Source organism: Rana temporaria, chromosome 3, assembly GCF_905171775.1.
Source record: "Rana temporaria chromosome 3, aRanTem1.1, whole genome shotgun sequence".
Taxonomy (NCBI): domain Eukaryota; kingdom Metazoa; phylum Chordata; class Amphibia; order Anura; family Ranidae; genus Rana; species Rana temporaria.
In genome coordinates this window covers 458154424-458172480 of record NC_053491.1, presented here as the reverse complement: position 1 = coordinate 458172480, position 18057 = coordinate 458154424, and the positions used below count along the sequence as shown (strand labels likewise).

Genomic DNA, 18057 nt, shown 5'->3' with positions numbered 1-18057 from the left:
CAACTTGCTGGTAATCCATTGGGGTTTCCTAGCACAGTTTTGAATCCCCCTGACTACACCAAGTGATGGTAAGATGCAACGTGGCGCGCCACCGGCAAAAAGCACCCCTAGAGGCCAAGGTAGCATAGAACAGTATATTGGGACAGTCCCAAAAAAATTACAATTAGGCCTGCCAGTGAGCACAGCCAACTGGCGCCACTTCCGAACAGTAGTAGAGGATCATGATATGGAAATGATGCCAACAGCTTCTACAGCGAGGGGTGGGAATGTGGCCTGGCTAGTCCACACCCAAATGGTAGGGTTTCTGAGAGGAGAATGTGTAGCCCCTGCACTTTCCCTATTTCCCTGGAACCTTTCTCTAATGCTAAGCAATGTCCCTGCCATACGAGTAACCTGTCCCTACATTAGTCATTAACATAAAGCATGCCAAATCCAGGAGCCGGAGACTTAAATAAATTCTGCGCTGTCCAAGATGGCCACCAAGGTCACACGTGTTTTCAGCATCCAATTGGACAGCTGTTTCCTAGTGACTGCAGGAGGTAATAAAGAAACCCAGCTCCTCACAACTTCCTGCCCCTTCTGCATTGCGGCTTTGGTCAAGCGCCACCTACAGTGGGGAATACAGACTGCACCTGCCTACACAGCCTTTAGTGGGTGGGGTCAGGGAGAGCCAGGTTGGAAACAGGATCAAGCAGGCTTTCAAAAACACAAACCACAAGAGTAAAGCTCAAGACCATCTAGTAATGATACTAGGCAGGCCCCTGGGCCCCAGGTTCAGGGGCCTGCATATGCGCCGTGGCGCGTGCATGCATGTGCCTTTTAATCCTTGCAAATCCAGGTACACACCCTCTATTCTTGATCCGGTGACAGCTGTAAAATTTTGACTTTATATCATTTTCAAGGGCCAATAGGACACATAGAGAGGGGGGATCTCCCCAGCGGGTACACACAGAGAAACATTAAACCTGACAGAGGTTCGAAACCTTCCATGGTCAATCCAAAACAAAAGATAAACTTTTTGGCTGGGTAATATTTAAAAATTCCCATGTGAATCGAATCAGTCTTTTCCTACACGTGTAGGAGTACAACAGAGATTGCTGTCTTTTACAGATAATGTAAATAGATGCTCAGGAAGTAGGAGTGCAGTCCTTTGAGACCTTGATCCCAATATGTGTATCAATAACAAGTGTCAAAGTCCAGAAATGATTAGATAAAAGGGGAGTCAATGCCAGATGGCACATGCCCTTGTTAATTTCTCTGTATGAAATCGCCTTCTGCTTCATGCTGACTTCTCGTTCACAAGCAAACCTGATCCGAAAGTGTATATAAACCCACAAACATTGTACCCAAATGAAATTTTCATCCTTTTTTTCACGCAAATAGAGCTTTCTTTTGGTGGTATTTAATCACCGTTGGGTTTTTTATTTTTTTCGCTATAAGAGAAAAAAGACTGAAAATTCTGTAAAAAAAAATGAATTTTTCTTTGTTTCTGTTATAAAATTTAGCAAATTTAGTATTTTTTCTTCATTCTTTTGCATAAATGTGAAAGATGAAGTTACGCCGAGTAAATAGATACCCAATATGTCACCCTTCAAAATTGCACACGCTCGTGGAATGGCGCCAAACTTTGCTACTTAAAAATCCCCATAGGCCACGTTGCAGGGTATTCTGGGGTATTGCAGAGTAGTGTGGGGTATTGCAGAGTATTGTGGGGTATTGCAGAGTATTGTGGGGTATTGCAGAGTATGGGTATTGTGTATTTAGCACAGTATGGGGCAGGGATGGCTGAGCAGGGATGGATGCTTGCTGGATCTGTGACTGCATGTGTCACAGATCCAGCCCACAGCAGCTGCTGCTGCATCCGCTCTCTCCCCTCTCCTCTCACACTGTACCGTTCGGTACAGAGAGAGGAGGGAGGAACCGGCGTCATCACATGACGCCGGTTTGTTTACAAGTGATTGCTCCGTCATTGGACGGAGCGATCATGTGGTAAACCGCCGCTATCAGAGGCGATTTACCGTGATCCGTGATGTGCCGGGTCCGGACATTCCCGCGTGCGCGCCCCAGAGGGCGGCCGGGGGAGCGCGGTTCTGGGAGGATGTCCATGGACGTCCTCCCAGAGTTAAAGCGGGAGTTCACCCATTTAAAAAAAAAAAAAAAATCTCCCCTTAGCTTCCTGCTCGTTCGGTCTAGGGGAATCGGCTATTTATATTAAAATATGTGCAGTACTTACCCGTTTTCGAGCTGCATCTTCTTCCGTCGCTTCCGGGTATGGGTCTTCGGGAGCGGGCGTTCCTTCTTGATTGACATTCTTCCGAGAGGCTTCCGACGGTCGCATCCATCGCGTCACTCGTAGCCGAAAGAAGCCGAACGTCGGTGCGGCTCTATACTGCGCCTGCGCACCGACGTTCGGCTTCTTTCGGAAAATCGTGACGCGATGGATGCGACCGTCGGAAGCCTCTCGGAAACCTGTCAATCAAGAAGGAACGCCCATTCCCGAAGCCCATACCCGGAAGCGACGGAGAGGATGCGTCTCGTAAACGGGTAAGTACTGCACATATTTTAAAATAAATAGCCGATTCCCCTAGTAATAACGAGCAGGAATCTAAGGGGGAAAAGTGCCCTCTAAGGGTGAACCCCCGCTTTAAGCAACCACCTTGTAGACGTATATCGTCTATAGGGCGGTTGTTAACTGGTTAAACAATAACATTAACCACTTAAGACCCGGACCTTTAGGCAGGTAAAGGACCTGTCCAGTTTTTGTGATTCGGCACTGCGTCGCTTTAACTGACAATTGCGCGGTCGTGCGACGTGGCTCCCAAACAAAATTGGCGTTCTTTTTTCCCCACAAATAGAGCTTTTTTTTGGTGGTATTTGATCACTTCTGTGGTTTTTATTTTTTGCGCTATAAACAAAAATAGAGCGACAATTTTGAAAAAAAATGCAATATTTTTTACTTTTTGCTATAATAAATATCCCCCCCAAAAAAAAATATATATATTTTTTCCTCAGTTTAGGCCGATACGTATTCTTCTACCTATTATTGGGGAAAAAAAATCGCAATAAGCGTTTATCGATTGGTTTGCGCAAAATTTATAGCGTTTACAAAATAGGGGATAGTTTTATTGCATTTTTATTAATTAATATTTTGTTTACTACTAATGGCGGCAATCAGCGATTTTTTTCATGACTGCAACATTATGGCGGACACTTCGGACAATTTTGACACATTTTTGGGACCATAATAATTTTCACAGTAAAAAATGCATTAAAAATGCATTGTTTACTGTGAAAAGTACAATTGCAGTTTGGGAGTTAACCACAAGGGGGCGCTGAAGGGGTTAAGTGTGACCTCATCTGTGTTTCTAACTGTAGGGGGGTGTGGCTGTAGGTGTGACGTCATTGATTGTGGTTCCCTATATTAGGGAACACACGATCGATGACGGCGCCACAGTGAAGAACGGGGAAGCTGTGTTTACACACAGCTCTCCCCGTTCTTCAGCTCCGGGGACCGATCGCCGGGACTCAACCGGCGATCGGGTCCGCGGGTCCCGCAGTCCTGGTCACGGAGCTTCGGACCGGGTCGCGGGCACGAGCCGCGGGTGCGCGCCCGCGACCCACGGCTGGGCACTTAAAGAGGACGTACAGGTACGTGCTTGTGCCCAGCCGTGCCATTCTGCCGACGTATATGTGCAGGAGGCGGTCCTTAAGTGGTTAAAGTAGCCTGAACACGCAGGGGTTGATTTACTAAAACTGGAGAGTGCAAAATCTGGTGCAGCTGTGCATAGTAGCCAATCAGCTTCCAGGTTTTCTCATAAAAGCTTTAGGGTTTCCACGTGGGGACAGATCCGTCAGCAGCGTCCACCAGCTCAGTGGGAGATCTCTCTGTTGATCTCTGCTGAGCCGGTGGATGACAGGTCCATTTTCATCAGATCTTACCCGATCTGATCCGCCAGGATTGATGGCGACGTATCACCCTCCGCCCTGGTTCACACTGGGCTGCGGGAGTGAAGCCGTGCGAGTTCAGCTGAACTCGCACGATTTCACTCCCGCAGGCAGTCCCGATTTCGGGCCGCGATTTAAGAGACATCTGTGCAGGTTTCTGCACAGATGTCTATGTAAATCGCGGCCCGAAATCGCAAAAAGTAGTACAGGAACTACTTTTTGAAATCGGTGCAGCGCCGCAGATGCGGCGTCGCACCGATTAGGACAGTGTCATTGCCGACAATTGCCGGCAAATGCTGCCGATTTGAGATGCGATTTCACATGTGAAATCGCATCTCAAATCGAAGGAAATCGTACCCAGTGTGAACCTGGGCTCAGTCTGATTTTAGCAGATCGGATGTCAGCGGACATGGTCATCGCTGACACCGCTGACAAGCATGGAGCGCCTGAACGGTCAGGAGGACCTGAACGGTCCGCCCATGTGAAGGGGCATAATTGAACAAGCTGAAGTTAGAAGCTGATTGGCTACCATGCACAGCTGCACCAGATTTTGCACTCTTCAGTTTTAGTAAATCAACCCCACAGTGTATTAACCAGTTGCCGACCAGCCGCCGCAGTTTTAGTGCGGCAACATGGCGTGGCTGGGTGAAACGACGTTTTGTTACGTCGCCGCACCCTGTGGCATCCGCTGCTCGCCCCCGGAGCTGATGCGAGTGCCGATGCGATGACCGTCGGGCACCCGCGATCACTCGTAAGCCCGCCTAATTCAGAATAGAAAGATGTGGGCGTGTTTTATGTCAATTAAGTGTGACCCCACGTAAATGACGTTTTTAACGAATGGCGCATGCCTCATTGGTTTCGACGTGAACGTAACTTACGCAAAGCCCTATTCGTGAACGACTTACGCAAACGACGTAAACGACGCTAAATTCGACGCTGGCCCGACGTCCATACTTAACATTGGCTACGCCTCATATAGCAGGGGTAACTTTACGCCGGAAAAAGCCTTACGTAAAAGACGTAAAAAAATGCGCCGGGCGGACGTTCGTTTCTGAATTGGCGTATCTACCTAATTTGCATATTCTATGCGTAAATCTCCGGAAGTGCCACCTAGCGGCCAGCGTAAATATGCAACTAAGATTACGACGGCGTAAGAGACTTACGTCAGTCGTATCTTAGCCAAATTTCAGGTATCCTGCTTTCTGAATACAGAAAGAAGATACGCCGGCACATGCTAGAATTTACGCGGCGTATCAATAGATACGCCAACGTAAATTGTTTCTGAATCTGGGCCGTAGTTTACACTTGTAGTGCAAAGTGGATTTGCCTTTAGTGAATGACCCCCATTGTGTTTTTCTCAAAAGGACTCAAATTTTGTTTGGGTACAGTGCCGCACAACCGCGTAATTGTCAGTTAAAGCAACGCAGTGCCAAATTGTAAAAAGTGCTCTGGTCAGGAAGGGTGTAAAATCTTCTGGGGCTGAAGCGGTTAAAGAATGGAGCCACAAGGTCCTTATAGGCATCAAAAACCAAGACAGTACCTGCGAGTCACTTCTCGGGCCTCCAGCCACATACACATACACCAACTGAGGAGCCGTACCTCAGACGGGTCCCTACACCATACCTTTTGTGCCCATCTCAACCTAAAAGGACCTTGCACCCCACTAGTCGTCATACCAATCTCCTCACAACCCAAAATACCCACCAAATGCAGGGTGGGAGGGTGGGAATTTGTTCTCTTCTTGCTGACCACCGCTGAAGACCCCCCTTCCGGTTAACCATCCACTTCCCCCCAACAGCTCCACCCAGATCTGACCATACCCTATGGCCTCGTACACACGACCGAGAAACTCGAGGGGCGAAACACATCGTTTTGCTCGTCGAGTTCCTTGTGAAGCCGTGGAGAAACTCGACGAGCCAAATTTCTCTATTCCCGTCAAGGAAATAGAGAACATGCTCTCTTTTTGGCTCATCGAGTTTCTCGACAGTTTCCTCGACGAAAATGTACACACGACCGGTTTCCTCGGCAAAAAAATATCTCCCAGCAAGTTTCTTGCTGGTTTTTGCCGAGAAACTCGGTCGTGTGTACGAGGCCTATCAGACCCACCTCAATGCATAAACAGCAACAGCCCATACTTTTCTTACACCTCCTATCCCAAGCCCTTTTAATCCCTGTCATGCCGACCCTCTGTCTATTCTTTTGTGGTTTTACTCCAGGCCTCTCTTTCTTGAGGTGACACTAAACAATATCTGTCTTCTCCAAAAATAATTCATCCACATCCACTGCCTCAGTGATTCTCAACCTTTTCTCAGTTGAGACACCCTGTACAATTCTGCACAATCTTGAGGCACCCCATTCTGAAATGTAAAAAAACTAAACAAATAGTTTTACGCATCATCCACACACATTGGACCCCCAACATTTGAGGTGAATTATTCCTACAATGCACACTAGTACCGACTCTAGTACTCCATCATTTCTCTTTCTCCTCATTTTCTCTTCTACCCTTCGCTAATGTGACACCAGTGCTGATAGAGAGGGGCAAACAAGGATGTCCTCGGGGATCCGACATTCACTTTTTCAACCTATGGCGTCATTGGTTGTTAGGACATCGGCAGCTGACCTGCATGGTGCCCACCGCTGTAATGCTTCACCCTTGTAGCCTTGTGTAACAAAAAAGCAGGCTTGATCTACCCACTGGCCTGTTGACATTTTTTGGGCAATTGGGCGTAACTTCACTTCTGAAAAACGCACTGTGTCATGCGTTCCCTTCTTGCTGACCACCGCTGAAGACCCCCCTTCCGGTTAACCATCCACTTCCCCCCAACAGCTCCACCCAGATCTGACCATACCCTATGGCCTCGTACACACGACCGAGAAACTCGAGGGGCGAAACACATCGTTTTGCTCGTCGAGTTCCTTGTGAAGCCGTGGAGAAACTCGACGAGCCAAATTTCTCTATTCCCGTCAAGGAAATAGAGAACATGCTCTCTTTTTGGCTCATCGAGTTTCTCGACAGTTTCCTCGACGAAAATGTACACACGACCGGTTTCCTCGGCAAAAAAATATCTCCCAGCAAGTTTCTTGCTGGTTTTTGCCGAGAAACTCGGTCGTGTGTACGAGGCCTATCAGACCCACCTCAATGCATAAACAGCAACAGCCCATACTTTTCTTACACCTCCTATCCCAAGCCCTTTTAATCCCTGTCATGCCGACCCTCTGTCTATTCTTTTGTGGTTTTACTCCAGGCCTCTCTTTCTTGAGGTGACACTAAACAATATCTGTCTTCTCCAAAAATAATTCATCCACATCCACTGCCTCAGTGATTCTCAACCTTTTCTCAGTTGAGACACCCTGTACAATTCTGCACAATCTTGAGGCACCCCATTCTGAAATGTAAAAAAACTAAACAAATAGTTTTACGCATCATCCACACACATTGGACCCCCAACATTTGAGGTGAATTATTCCTACAATGCACACTAGTACCGACTCTAGTACTCCATCATTTCTCTTTCTCCTCATTTTCTCTTCTACCCTTCGCTAATGTGACACCAGTGCTGATAGAGAGGGGCAAACAAGGATGTCCTCGGGGATCCGACATTCACTTTTTCAACCTATGGCGTCATTGGTTGTTAGGACATCGGCAGCTGACCTGCATGGTGCCCACCGCTGTAATGCTTCACCCTTGTAGCCTTGTGTAACAAAAAAGCAGGCTTGATCTACCCACTGGCCTGTTGACATTTTTTGGGCAATTGGGCGTAACTTCACTTCTGAAAAACGCACTGTGTCATGCGGAGACCCTCAGGGATCCCCCTTGTCGCCCGTACTATTCAATATCTATCTCCGCCCTCTTTTTGAAATCATCAGTAACCAGAAGTTACTCTACCACTCCTATGCGGTTGACACGCAACTATATTTTCACATCTGCAACAATAAGGATCATTATCTCGGACTAGAGAAATGCCTTACTTTGATTGAAAATTGGATGACTGAGAGTTACCTTAAACTCAACGGCTCAAAAACAGAACCTCTCCTGTTTCACGCCAACCGAAAGAGACTTCCCGCACCAATATGGACACCGCTGCCCATTCTGGGACAAACCATCACCCCTAGCACCAAAGTCAAAAGTCTCGGAGTCATTTTTGACACCCACAAGACAATGGATGCACAAATAGGGTCAGTAGTCAGCGGATCCCAGCATCTGCTGCGCCTGCTACATAGACTCATTCCCTTTATCCTGCAAGAAGACATAGCAGTCGTGGTGGGTACAATTATCATCTCCAGACTCGACTATGCAAATGCCCTCTACCTCGGACTCTCAAAATACCAAATCACTTGTCTGCAAGTCGTTCAAAATACGGCTGCTCGACTCGTGACTGGGAAAAAAACATGGGAATCAATCTCACCTTCACTGAGATCCCTTCATTGGTTGCCAGTAAAAGACAGAATCACTTTTAAGGCACTCTGTCTGACACATAAGTGTGTTCAAGGAAACGCCGCCCAATATCTATTCGAAAAATTAAAATGTCACAACCCCAATCGCGTTCTGCGATCCACCAACCAAAATCTACTCCAGATACCCAAAGCCAGATACAAGTCCAAAGGAGAACGAAGATTTGGAATCCAAGGACCTAGACTATGGAACGCTCTACCAACCAGCATCCGGTTGGAGGTGAATCACCTGGCCTTCAGAAAAAAACTCAAAACCCATCTTTTCTGAGGGCAAAAGTACAGTAGGGAAAGGATACTAAGCGCCCAGAGGCGAATCAGTTTGCATGTGTTGCGCTATATAAGTTTCTCACTCACTCACTCATACACGTATTGCCTTATTTGGTTGTCACTTGCCCCACACAAAGTCCCAACTCCGTTTCTATGTTCACTTATCAACACAAGGGTTGCCCCAGAAAACTTCAGAAATTGTGGTCTCCATGGCTGTATTCATCCAACCTAGGCTCAATTTTTCATCCTTGAGAATTACTGTAGTGGAGAAACTTTCCTTAGCTCACTGGATTTTTGGATGAGTTACTATGACACATGCATTTTCTCTAGATTTTGACACTTTAGCTGGCTGTTGTAAAGTTCTGATCTACCATGACATGAATGGGCTAAGCATAGGAACTATCATTACTATCTTCTATTAGTAAGAAATGGTACATTTGCTATAGACTGACTTTTGTTTTGTACAAAGTTGTGAGCTATATAATGGGATAAGACATAGTGCCATATGTGGCTATATATTGTCTTCTGACTGCGTTTCATGATGGCATGTTAAAATGTCTTTCTTTCATGGGCAGGTGACATACAAATAAGGTTCGGTATGGAGGACTCTGTAAGGAAACGTATCCTGGCCATCAGTGTGTTTCAATGGGTGTTGACCTTTCTCCTAATGGGTAAGTGGACCTTCAATGTCATGTCCAGTGTGCCATTTGTGAATTAAAGTTGAGGACACACATCATCTGAACTTAATAAAGAGAAACTGCGCTAAAATAAAATTAAACCAGTGATCGTGATGAAAATTATGAATGAACCACACAACCTGTGAATAAACAAATGCAACAAAAAAATGTTCCCCAAGACGACGTCAATCTGTGACGAAATGTACGTCAGGAGGCTGGCATGCTGACGTCATCGTGGTGTACCTTTTAAAGCGGACCGGTGTCTGCAAGCCGGCCGGCTACTTTTATGAATGATCTTACGCTTGCCTTTTGTAAGTGCAGTTTTTAGCTTTAAATAAATTTTACTAGTCTGATTTACACTATGGAGAGTATCTCTTAACTTTTTTGGGCACACGATTGATGTCATATCTCGAGTGTCTGGAGATCTGAGTCTAGTTGGTATGCCTTCCATCTTACCTGTATGAGCTGTCACTGGTTGCGGATCCGGAGAGCGACCTACAATACAGTTTTTTTTAGGCTTGCTTTTCGGTAAGCGCGCAATTCATGTGGTGGAGATGCACGGTTGCTGTTATCATTGCCAAGTCCACTTCTTAATACCAACCAAATTGTTCTCGTCGCTCCTCCCAAGCCCTCGTGCTCTCTAGCTCCCTTGTCACCTCCTCCAATGCTCACCTTCAGGACATCTCCAGAGCCTCTACCATTCCCCGTAACTCCCTACCCTAATCTGTCCGACTATCTCCTTCTCTGTACACTTTTAGACGATCCCTGAAAACCCTTCTCTTCAGAGAGGCTGTCGTGGAGATAAGGCTGTACGCTATGCGCACACCATATCTCCTGTGCTAATAAGCACACATTTCATCTAATGACACAATGCATCTTACCTAGCACTCTATTTCTCGTATATCCCCAAGTAAACAGACATCACCACAGCTCACGTCTCAGCTCCCAGAGACCAGTCTGCTTGGCTTTTTATTCCAGCATCACAAAAGCTATGACAAACAGGAAGTGATCACCACAATAGCCAATCGCTTCCTCAATACAAAATGACATCACAGGAAATGACAAACAAGAAACCCTTATGCCACGTACACGCGGTCGTTTTTTGGCATGAAATAAAATGACCTTTTTTTAAAAACGTCATTTAAAATCATCGTTTTCCGTCTGAAAAACGACAAAAAAAAATTCGAACATGCTTCAATTTTTTATGTCTTTTTTGAAAATGTCGTTTGTTGTGTTGTAAAAAATTATCGTGTGTGGGCTAAAACGACGTTTTAAACCCACGCATACCCAGAACCAAGTTATGAGGCGGGAGCGCTCGTTCTGGTAAAACTACCATTTCATTTCAGTAAGCACATTCATCACGCTGTAACAGACAAAAAAGCGCGAATCGTCTTTTACTAACAAGGAATCAGCTAAAGCAGCCCAAAGGCGAATAGAATTTCCCCTTCAGAATGCCGTTGTACGTGTTGTACGTCACCGCGCTTTGTTCATCATTTTTCAAAAACAATGGTGTGTGGGCAATGTCGGTTTTAATGATGAAGTTGGAAAAACTTTGTTTTTTGGACATGCTGAAAAACTACGTTTTTTTTTTTCAAACAAGTTCTACTGGTGTATGACCAGTTTGATAATACGGTAAAAGAAAACTCCTTTTTTCCAGTACAGTTCATTTTTGCTTTTCTGTCTCCACCCAGGAACATTTTTCACCTTGCTGCTCATCTATCTCCTCTTCACCTCATTTTGGCTGATTTCAGTGGTCTATTTCTGCTGGCTTTTAATTGACTGGGACACTCCATCTCGAGGTAACAGTCTTCGATATATTTTTTTGATGCTCCGATACATACTCATATGATATTCTCATATTATTTAGGACGCAGGACTCACTGGGTTCTGATTGTCTCCTGGCAGGTGGTCGCAGAGTGCACTGGGTAAGGAAGTGGACAGTGTGGAAGCATTTTAGAGACTATTTCCCAATAAAGGTATTTATTTGATGAACATTTGTGTGTTCCTACAACTAACTTTTGCTAAAATTCCTTATGTATGTTTAAGGTGTTCTTTGAATGTTGGTTCTTTAGTTTGATTAGACTTTGCTTTTTTTTGACGTTTCAGGGCCTAGTAGAAAGGTCTGTGCCACAATCCATGTGGGTATGTAGTGCTAACCCCCAAAAGGGCCTAGTGCAGTGGTTCTCAACCTGGGGGTCGGGAACCCCTTGGGGGTCGAATGATGATTTGCCAGGGGTCACCGCATCCTGGGCTGTTCCTGAAGCCCGCACTGCTCTCCCAGTCTTTTTGCGGCTTCCCAGCAAGGTTGCCCCTGAAGCCTGTGGCTGCCCAGCAGGGCTGTTCCTGGAGCCTGTGGCCGCCCAGCTGGGCTGTTCCTGGAGCCTGTTGCCACCCAGCTGGGCTGTCTCTGGATCCCATGGCCGCCCAGCTGGTCTGTTCCTGCAGCCCGTTTCCGACCACTCAGCCTCTTCGCAGGTTCACGGCATGGGTGGGGGTGGGGAGACTAGAGGTCAGCTGACTGGTGAGTAATGTGAAGTGGGAGGGGCTGGAGGAGACCCTATCTCCTGATTTCGGCATAGGTGTCACTGCTACGAGACACCACAAAGTTGGAGACACAGTGAGTAAAGAAAGAACTGAGAACAAAGAGAAAGAGAGGTACATTCTAAAATGTACCATAAGGGGTTTTAATACTGTAGACGTGGAAGGGACTCAGGGAGCGCTAAATGTTCACGGGTTGTCTTACTTGTCTTTCCTTGGGTGCTGACAACCCACGCTACGAAAATAATTTTACTGTTAGGGGTCCCCGCAACTTTGGAAATTTTATCAAGGGGTCACAGCACTAGATAGGTTGAGAACCACTGGCCTAGTGAATGGTCCCAAGGATCTATCCCAAACTACAGTACTCACAGCCAGGCACACAGTCTCAGTCACTCTTCTGGCTCAATGAATATTCTAGGGCAGTGATGGTGAACCTTGGCACCCCAGATGTTTTGTAAATACATTTCCCATGATGCTCAACTACACTGCAGAGTACATGAGCATCATGAGAAATGTAGTTATAAAACATCTGGGGTGCCAAGGTTCGCCATCACTGGTCTGGTCTAGGGTTATCTTTTTTTATGCTTTATTAAACTTGAACTTGGATGTGTTCAGGGTAACTGTGAAATACCGCGGAACCTTCGTTACAGGAGAATGCTCGTAATCCAAAGTACTCGCATATCAAAGCGAGTTTCCCCATAGAAGTCAAAGGAAATGAAAATAATTTGTTCCACATTGACTTCAATGGCATGTAATACCGCATGCGGCCAGAGGTGGGGGGGGGGGGCGCCGGAGAGCTCAGGAACTGAGTATTTCCGTGTCTTTCTGAGATGGCGCTTACTGATCCGCCCCGTGTGAAAGGGGCCTAACTAAGGTTATGAAAACTTCTATTAATGTTGAAGACATAGCAGTTTATGCCTCTTTGGAACAATTGTTAACACATGACCCAAAAATCAAGAAATGTGACATTGACTGGCACTTAGAAGAGCAAGGATGAAAGATCTATAAAAGATCTTGAAAGCTCTAGAAGAGATCTTCTTAGAGTCGGTTCACACAGCAGCGACACGACTTCGGGGGCGACTCTGCAAGTCGTCCTAAGGACGACTTCAGAGGCGATTTGCAAAACGACTTCTGTATAGAAGTCAATGCAGGTCGCCCCGAGCCGCCCCCAAAGTCGTACAAGAACCTTTTTCTAAGTCGGAGCGACTTGCGTCGCTCCTATTAGAACGGTTCCATTGCATTGAATGGGACGCGACACGTCAGGCGGCTGAGCCGCCTGACGAGTCGCCCCAGTGTGAATCGGGTCTTAAGGTACTGATGTGCCTACAAGAACAAAGATCAGAATTGTCCAGGCTAATGTAATTTCTATCACCGTATGAAGGAGAAGGCTGAACAATAAAGAAACAAGACTGCAAAAATTTGGAGATCTCTGAACTTTGGTGTTGGTGAAATATTCTATAGATCCTTTGACGTACGAAGCTCAACCTTTCACTAGAAGCTCAAATGACTAAAGTCTTGACTGAAGTCAAATTATGGACAAATTATGAGAAGAACTAAATACAACAAAATTGGAAAAAGCATTATTCTGCTTGGAAAAGAAGATGCCCATCAATAGGATGACCATTGTGAAGACTCAAGACCCAAAAAGAAGACAAACAATTCTGGAGAAAAAACATCCATCAACTTGATGTCACGTCAAGAAGAAATCCATACAAACCTAACAAGATAAAAGCGAATGCAGTAATACAGAGATTTTCCATGCAGTCCTTTTTTCTGTTGCTTTATGTCCTCAGCCTGATGACCAGTATCATTCAACCCAATTTCTCTGATCCCGGGTCATTCTAGACCAGGGGTCTCCAAACTGCAGCCCGAGGACCAGATGTGGCCCTTTGCTAGCCTTTAATCCGGCCCTTGGGGCACAATTCCTTCCACTGACACCAACAAGGGGGGCACTATTTCTTCTACTAATACCAATGATGGGATACTATTCCTGTTACTAATATGGGGCACTACTATTCCTCCTACTGATCACCAACCTTGAGGCCATATTTATTCTCACTGATGCTGGGCTTAGGACATTTTCTGCCCCTGCAGGCCACAATCTGGCCCTCCTAAAATCTGAAGGACAATAAACTGGCCCTTGGTTTGAAAAGTTTGGAGACCCCTGTTCTAGACCAGTCGCAGTCTGTTACTGCACAGGGAAAGAAGAGGCTGCATAGTGATGAGCCTGTCTACAGTCTCTGACCATCTCTTGTATCATGCCCAGAGTCTTTGGCTATATCCTGTTGTGTGTCTTCTGTCTCTGACACTCGATATTCACTATATTGCATGTGCGGACCTTTGGTGAAGTTGAGGGCCACAATTGAGGCCCCCGTTTAAAGAAAAATTACCAGCACTTTATTAGACAGTGTACATCATATTTAATATTAATATTGTTTATATGTATCTTCTGAATCTTGACAGCTGGTGCAGGCTTCTCCACTGAGCCCCGACAGGAATTATGTTCTTGGTTGTCACCCCCATGGCATTTTCTCTACTTCTTCATTTTGCAACTTTGGTACTGAGGCTACCGGCTTCTCCGAGCTGTATCCAGGGGTCCGTCCTTATCTGGCAGTCCTCGCGGGCCTATTCAGACTTCCCCTTTATCGGGATTACGTCATGTCAGCCGGTACGTTTTTTTGATTAAATTAAATAATAACTTTGTATTGTTTGCTGCTTTTAATGTTAAGTGCATGCAGTCAATTCACCAGCCATGGGATAAAACCATTAGGCCACTTTTACAAAACACAGGTTGGACTCAATGGACTTGTGTCTTTTTTCAACCTCACCTACTATGTAACTATATACAGTAAAACCTTGGTTTGCAAGCATAATTTGTTCCAGAAACATGCTTGCAATCCAAAGCACTTGTATATCAAAGCATTTTTTTTACAGGTTATAAAATTTTGTACCTTTATTAACCACTTAAGGACCGCCTCCTGCACATTTACATCGGCAGAATGGCACGGCTGGGCACAAGCACGTACAGGTACGTCCTCTTTAAGTGCCCAGCCATGGCTCGCGGGGGCCCGACCGTGACCACGCGACTCGCGGGCCCGATCGCCGCTGGAGTCCCCGGAGCTGAAGAACGGGGAGAGCTGTGTGTAAACACAGCTTCCCCGTTCTTCACTGTGGCGCCGTCATTGATCGCGTGTTCCCTTTTATAGGGAAACACAATCAATAACGTCACACCTACAGCCACACCCCCCTACAGTTGGAAACACAAATGAGGTCACACTTAACCCATTCAGCGCCCCCTTGTGGTTAACTCCCAAACTGCAATTCTCATTTTCACAGTAAACAATGCATTTTAAATGCATTTTTTGCCGTGAAAATGACAATGGTCCCAAAAATGTGTCCAAATGAAAAAAATGAAAAAAATCGATGATCGCCACCATTAGTAGTAAAAATGTTTTTTTTTTATAAAAATGCAATAAAACTATCCCCTATTTTGTATAAATTTTGCGCAAACCAACCGATAAACGCTTATTGCGATTTTTTTACCAAAAATAGGTAGAAGAATACGTATCGGCCTAAACTGAGGAAAAAAAATAATGTTTTATATATTTTTGGGGGATATTTATTATAGAAAAAAGTAAAAAATATTGAATTTTTTTCAAAATTGTCGCTCTATTTTTGTTTATAGCGCAAAAAATAAAAACAGCAGAGGTGATCAGATACCACCAAAAGAACGCTCTATTTGTGGGGAAAAAAGGACGCCAATTTTGTTTGGGAGCCACTTAGCATGACCGCGCAATTGTCAGTTAAAGCGACGCAGTGCCGAATCGCAAAAACTGGCCGGGTCCTTTAGCTGCCTAAAGGTCTGGGTCTTAAGTGGTTAATGGCACCCACAATGCGGGGTGATTTTGCGTATGATTGTTGAGCGACAAAACATGCTACAATCATGGTAAAAATCGAAAGGGAAAAACCAAGATTTGGTACATGAGCTTCTTTGGAGCGGAAGGAGGCCCATTCAAAGGAACTCCAAAAGCGCTCCTCTAAAAAACAAACAAAAGGTGTAAATAGAACATTAGTCTTTAATCTAGTAAAGTATTTTTCTTATGTCCTATTATCCTTTCCTCTACCTTCTTTCCTAGGATGTGCTCCTGTAAATAAGGACAGCCTGAAATACATCCTCTCCAGCTGCGGCACTGGGAATGCCCTATTTATTGTGGTGGGAGGAGCAGCGGAGTCCCTTAAAAGCAGTCCAGGACAACACGTCGTCACACTGGGGGGCAGGAAGGGATTTGTCCGACTGGCCTTGGAGAATGGGTAGGTTACATCATCAAACTATGTTCTTCTGGTGCAAGCAGGAGCCAAAAGAAACAAGGGCACATGGACCTGTTCTGACCGGTGGCAGTAATGATCTGGTATCATTTTATAACTACCAACATGGAGCATTTCCCTGTGTTAATTGCTTCTGCCTGCTTCTGTTGAGATGCTTTCGGTAGTTAGGGGTAGATTCATAAAGAAGTTACGCTGGCGTATCTGTTGATACGCCGCGTAACTTCTAGGATGCTCCGGCGTATCTTTTTTCTGTATTCAGAAAACAAGATACGCCGGAATTTGGCTAAGATCCGACTGGCATAAGTCTCTTACGCCGTCGTATCTTAGTTGCATATTTACGCTGGCCGCTAGGTGGCGCTTCCGTCGATTTACGCGAGGAATATGCAAATTAGGTAGATACGCCGATTCAGAAACGTACGTCCGCCCGGCGCATTTTTTACGTCGTTTACGTAAGGCTTTTTGCGGCGTAACTGGGTTACTTTCACGGGCGCCGTTAGTCAAAAACGTCATTTACGTGGGGTCATGTTTTATTTACATAAAACACGCCCACCTCTTCACAATTTGAATTAGGCGCACTTAAGCCGGCAGATTTACGCTACGCCGCCGTAACTTAGGGCGCAGGTTCTTGGTGAATATAGAACCTGCCTCATTAAGTTACGACGGCGTAGCGTATCTGAGATACGCTACGCCCGCAGAAATTTACGCCATTCTACCTGAATCTACCCCTTAGTGTTGTAGTTAATTATAAGACCTTGCTCACACTGATAGCCGAGGGGCAGTAAAAAAAAGCCTGCATTTATCTGCGTTTTTTCCTCCCCAACCTTCGAGCCACAAATTACCATGGCCAGGAGCTTTTTTAGTATACTTTACTGTGGTAATGCCGTGGTGTGATAAAATCTTTACAATTGCCACCAAACGTGATCTAATTAAGTAAATGAGACTATGCATGACGCATGGAGTTGAGCCACGTAGTGGTGAACTTTTAATTTGCCTCCAAGCCACTCTGAAAAGTTCTTCAGGGGTGCGGTAATCTCTACTGCATATGTAAACGAGGGCTAACTGAGTTACGAATATCTACCCATGCTAGCCAATCACCCAAGGTTTTGGTTCAGTGGTAGAGCAGTGGAAAGTTGACGAATGTTTGGTACACAGTTGCCAAGCGTGCCCTCTCACAGCACACTTCCAGTAATTGGTTGGCAACCAGTGGGCCACAGCTTAATGCCCCACACTGTGGGGGCAAGCCATTGGCCATGCATGTGCAGTGCTCACTCCATGCTAACCATGGGCAGCTGGAGCAAGGGGGCAGAGAATGGGTGCAGGTTGGCACACCATTTCAATGTCATGCATTAGCAGTGGGGGAGGGGGGCACAGTTCCACATCCTTGCCCTGGGCGCTGGATGAACCTGTTCTGGTACTGCCATGTAGAATACACTGCAATCCTTAGAAATGTGCATGCTCCGAGGTATTGTGAAAAGAACCTAAGAGGGTATTTTCCTGTAGTGCTACCCCCAAAGGAGTCGCTTGCCACTTGCTCGACATACTTGGTTGAATGAAAGTTACTTTAAACACTTAGGCCCGGATTCTCAAAAGAGATACGACGGCGTATCTCCAGATACGCCGTCGTATCTCTGCGTTGTGCCGTCGTATCTATGCGCCTGATTCTTAAAATCAGTTACGCATAGATATCTATTAGATCCGACAGGCGTAAGTCTCTTACGCCGTCGGATCGTAACTTCATATTTACGCTGGCCGCTAGGGGCGTGTATGCTGATTTACGTGTTGAAATATGTAAATCAGCTAGATACGCAAATTCACAAACGTACGCCCGGCCAACGCAGTAAAGTTACGC

The 18057-nt window shown here is 45.7% G+C and overlaps 1 protein-coding gene across 3 annotated transcripts in view; it reads left to right on the top strand.

Annotated features, from left to right (window-relative positions):
* MOGAT3 (monoacylglycerol O-acyltransferase 3) overlaps window positions 1–18057 on the top strand; it is a 61302-nt gene that overhangs the window by 22526 nt on the left and 20719 nt on the right. For all 3 annotated transcript variants that reach the window (XM_040346720.1, XM_040346719.1, XM_040346721.1), the window contains 5 exons: window positions 9243–9338; window positions 11036–11143; window positions 11250–11320; window positions 14346–14550; window positions 16019–16193. In XM_040346720.1, the coding sequence (XP_040202654.1) occupies window positions 9266–9338; window positions 11036–11143; window positions 11250–11320; window positions 14346–14550; window positions 16019–16193 (632 nt within the window). In that variant the 5' untranslated portion in view covers window positions 9243–9265. The remainder of the gene's footprint in view (window positions 1–9242; window positions 9339–11035; window positions 11144–11249; window positions 11321–14345; window positions 14551–16018; window positions 16194–18057) is intronic.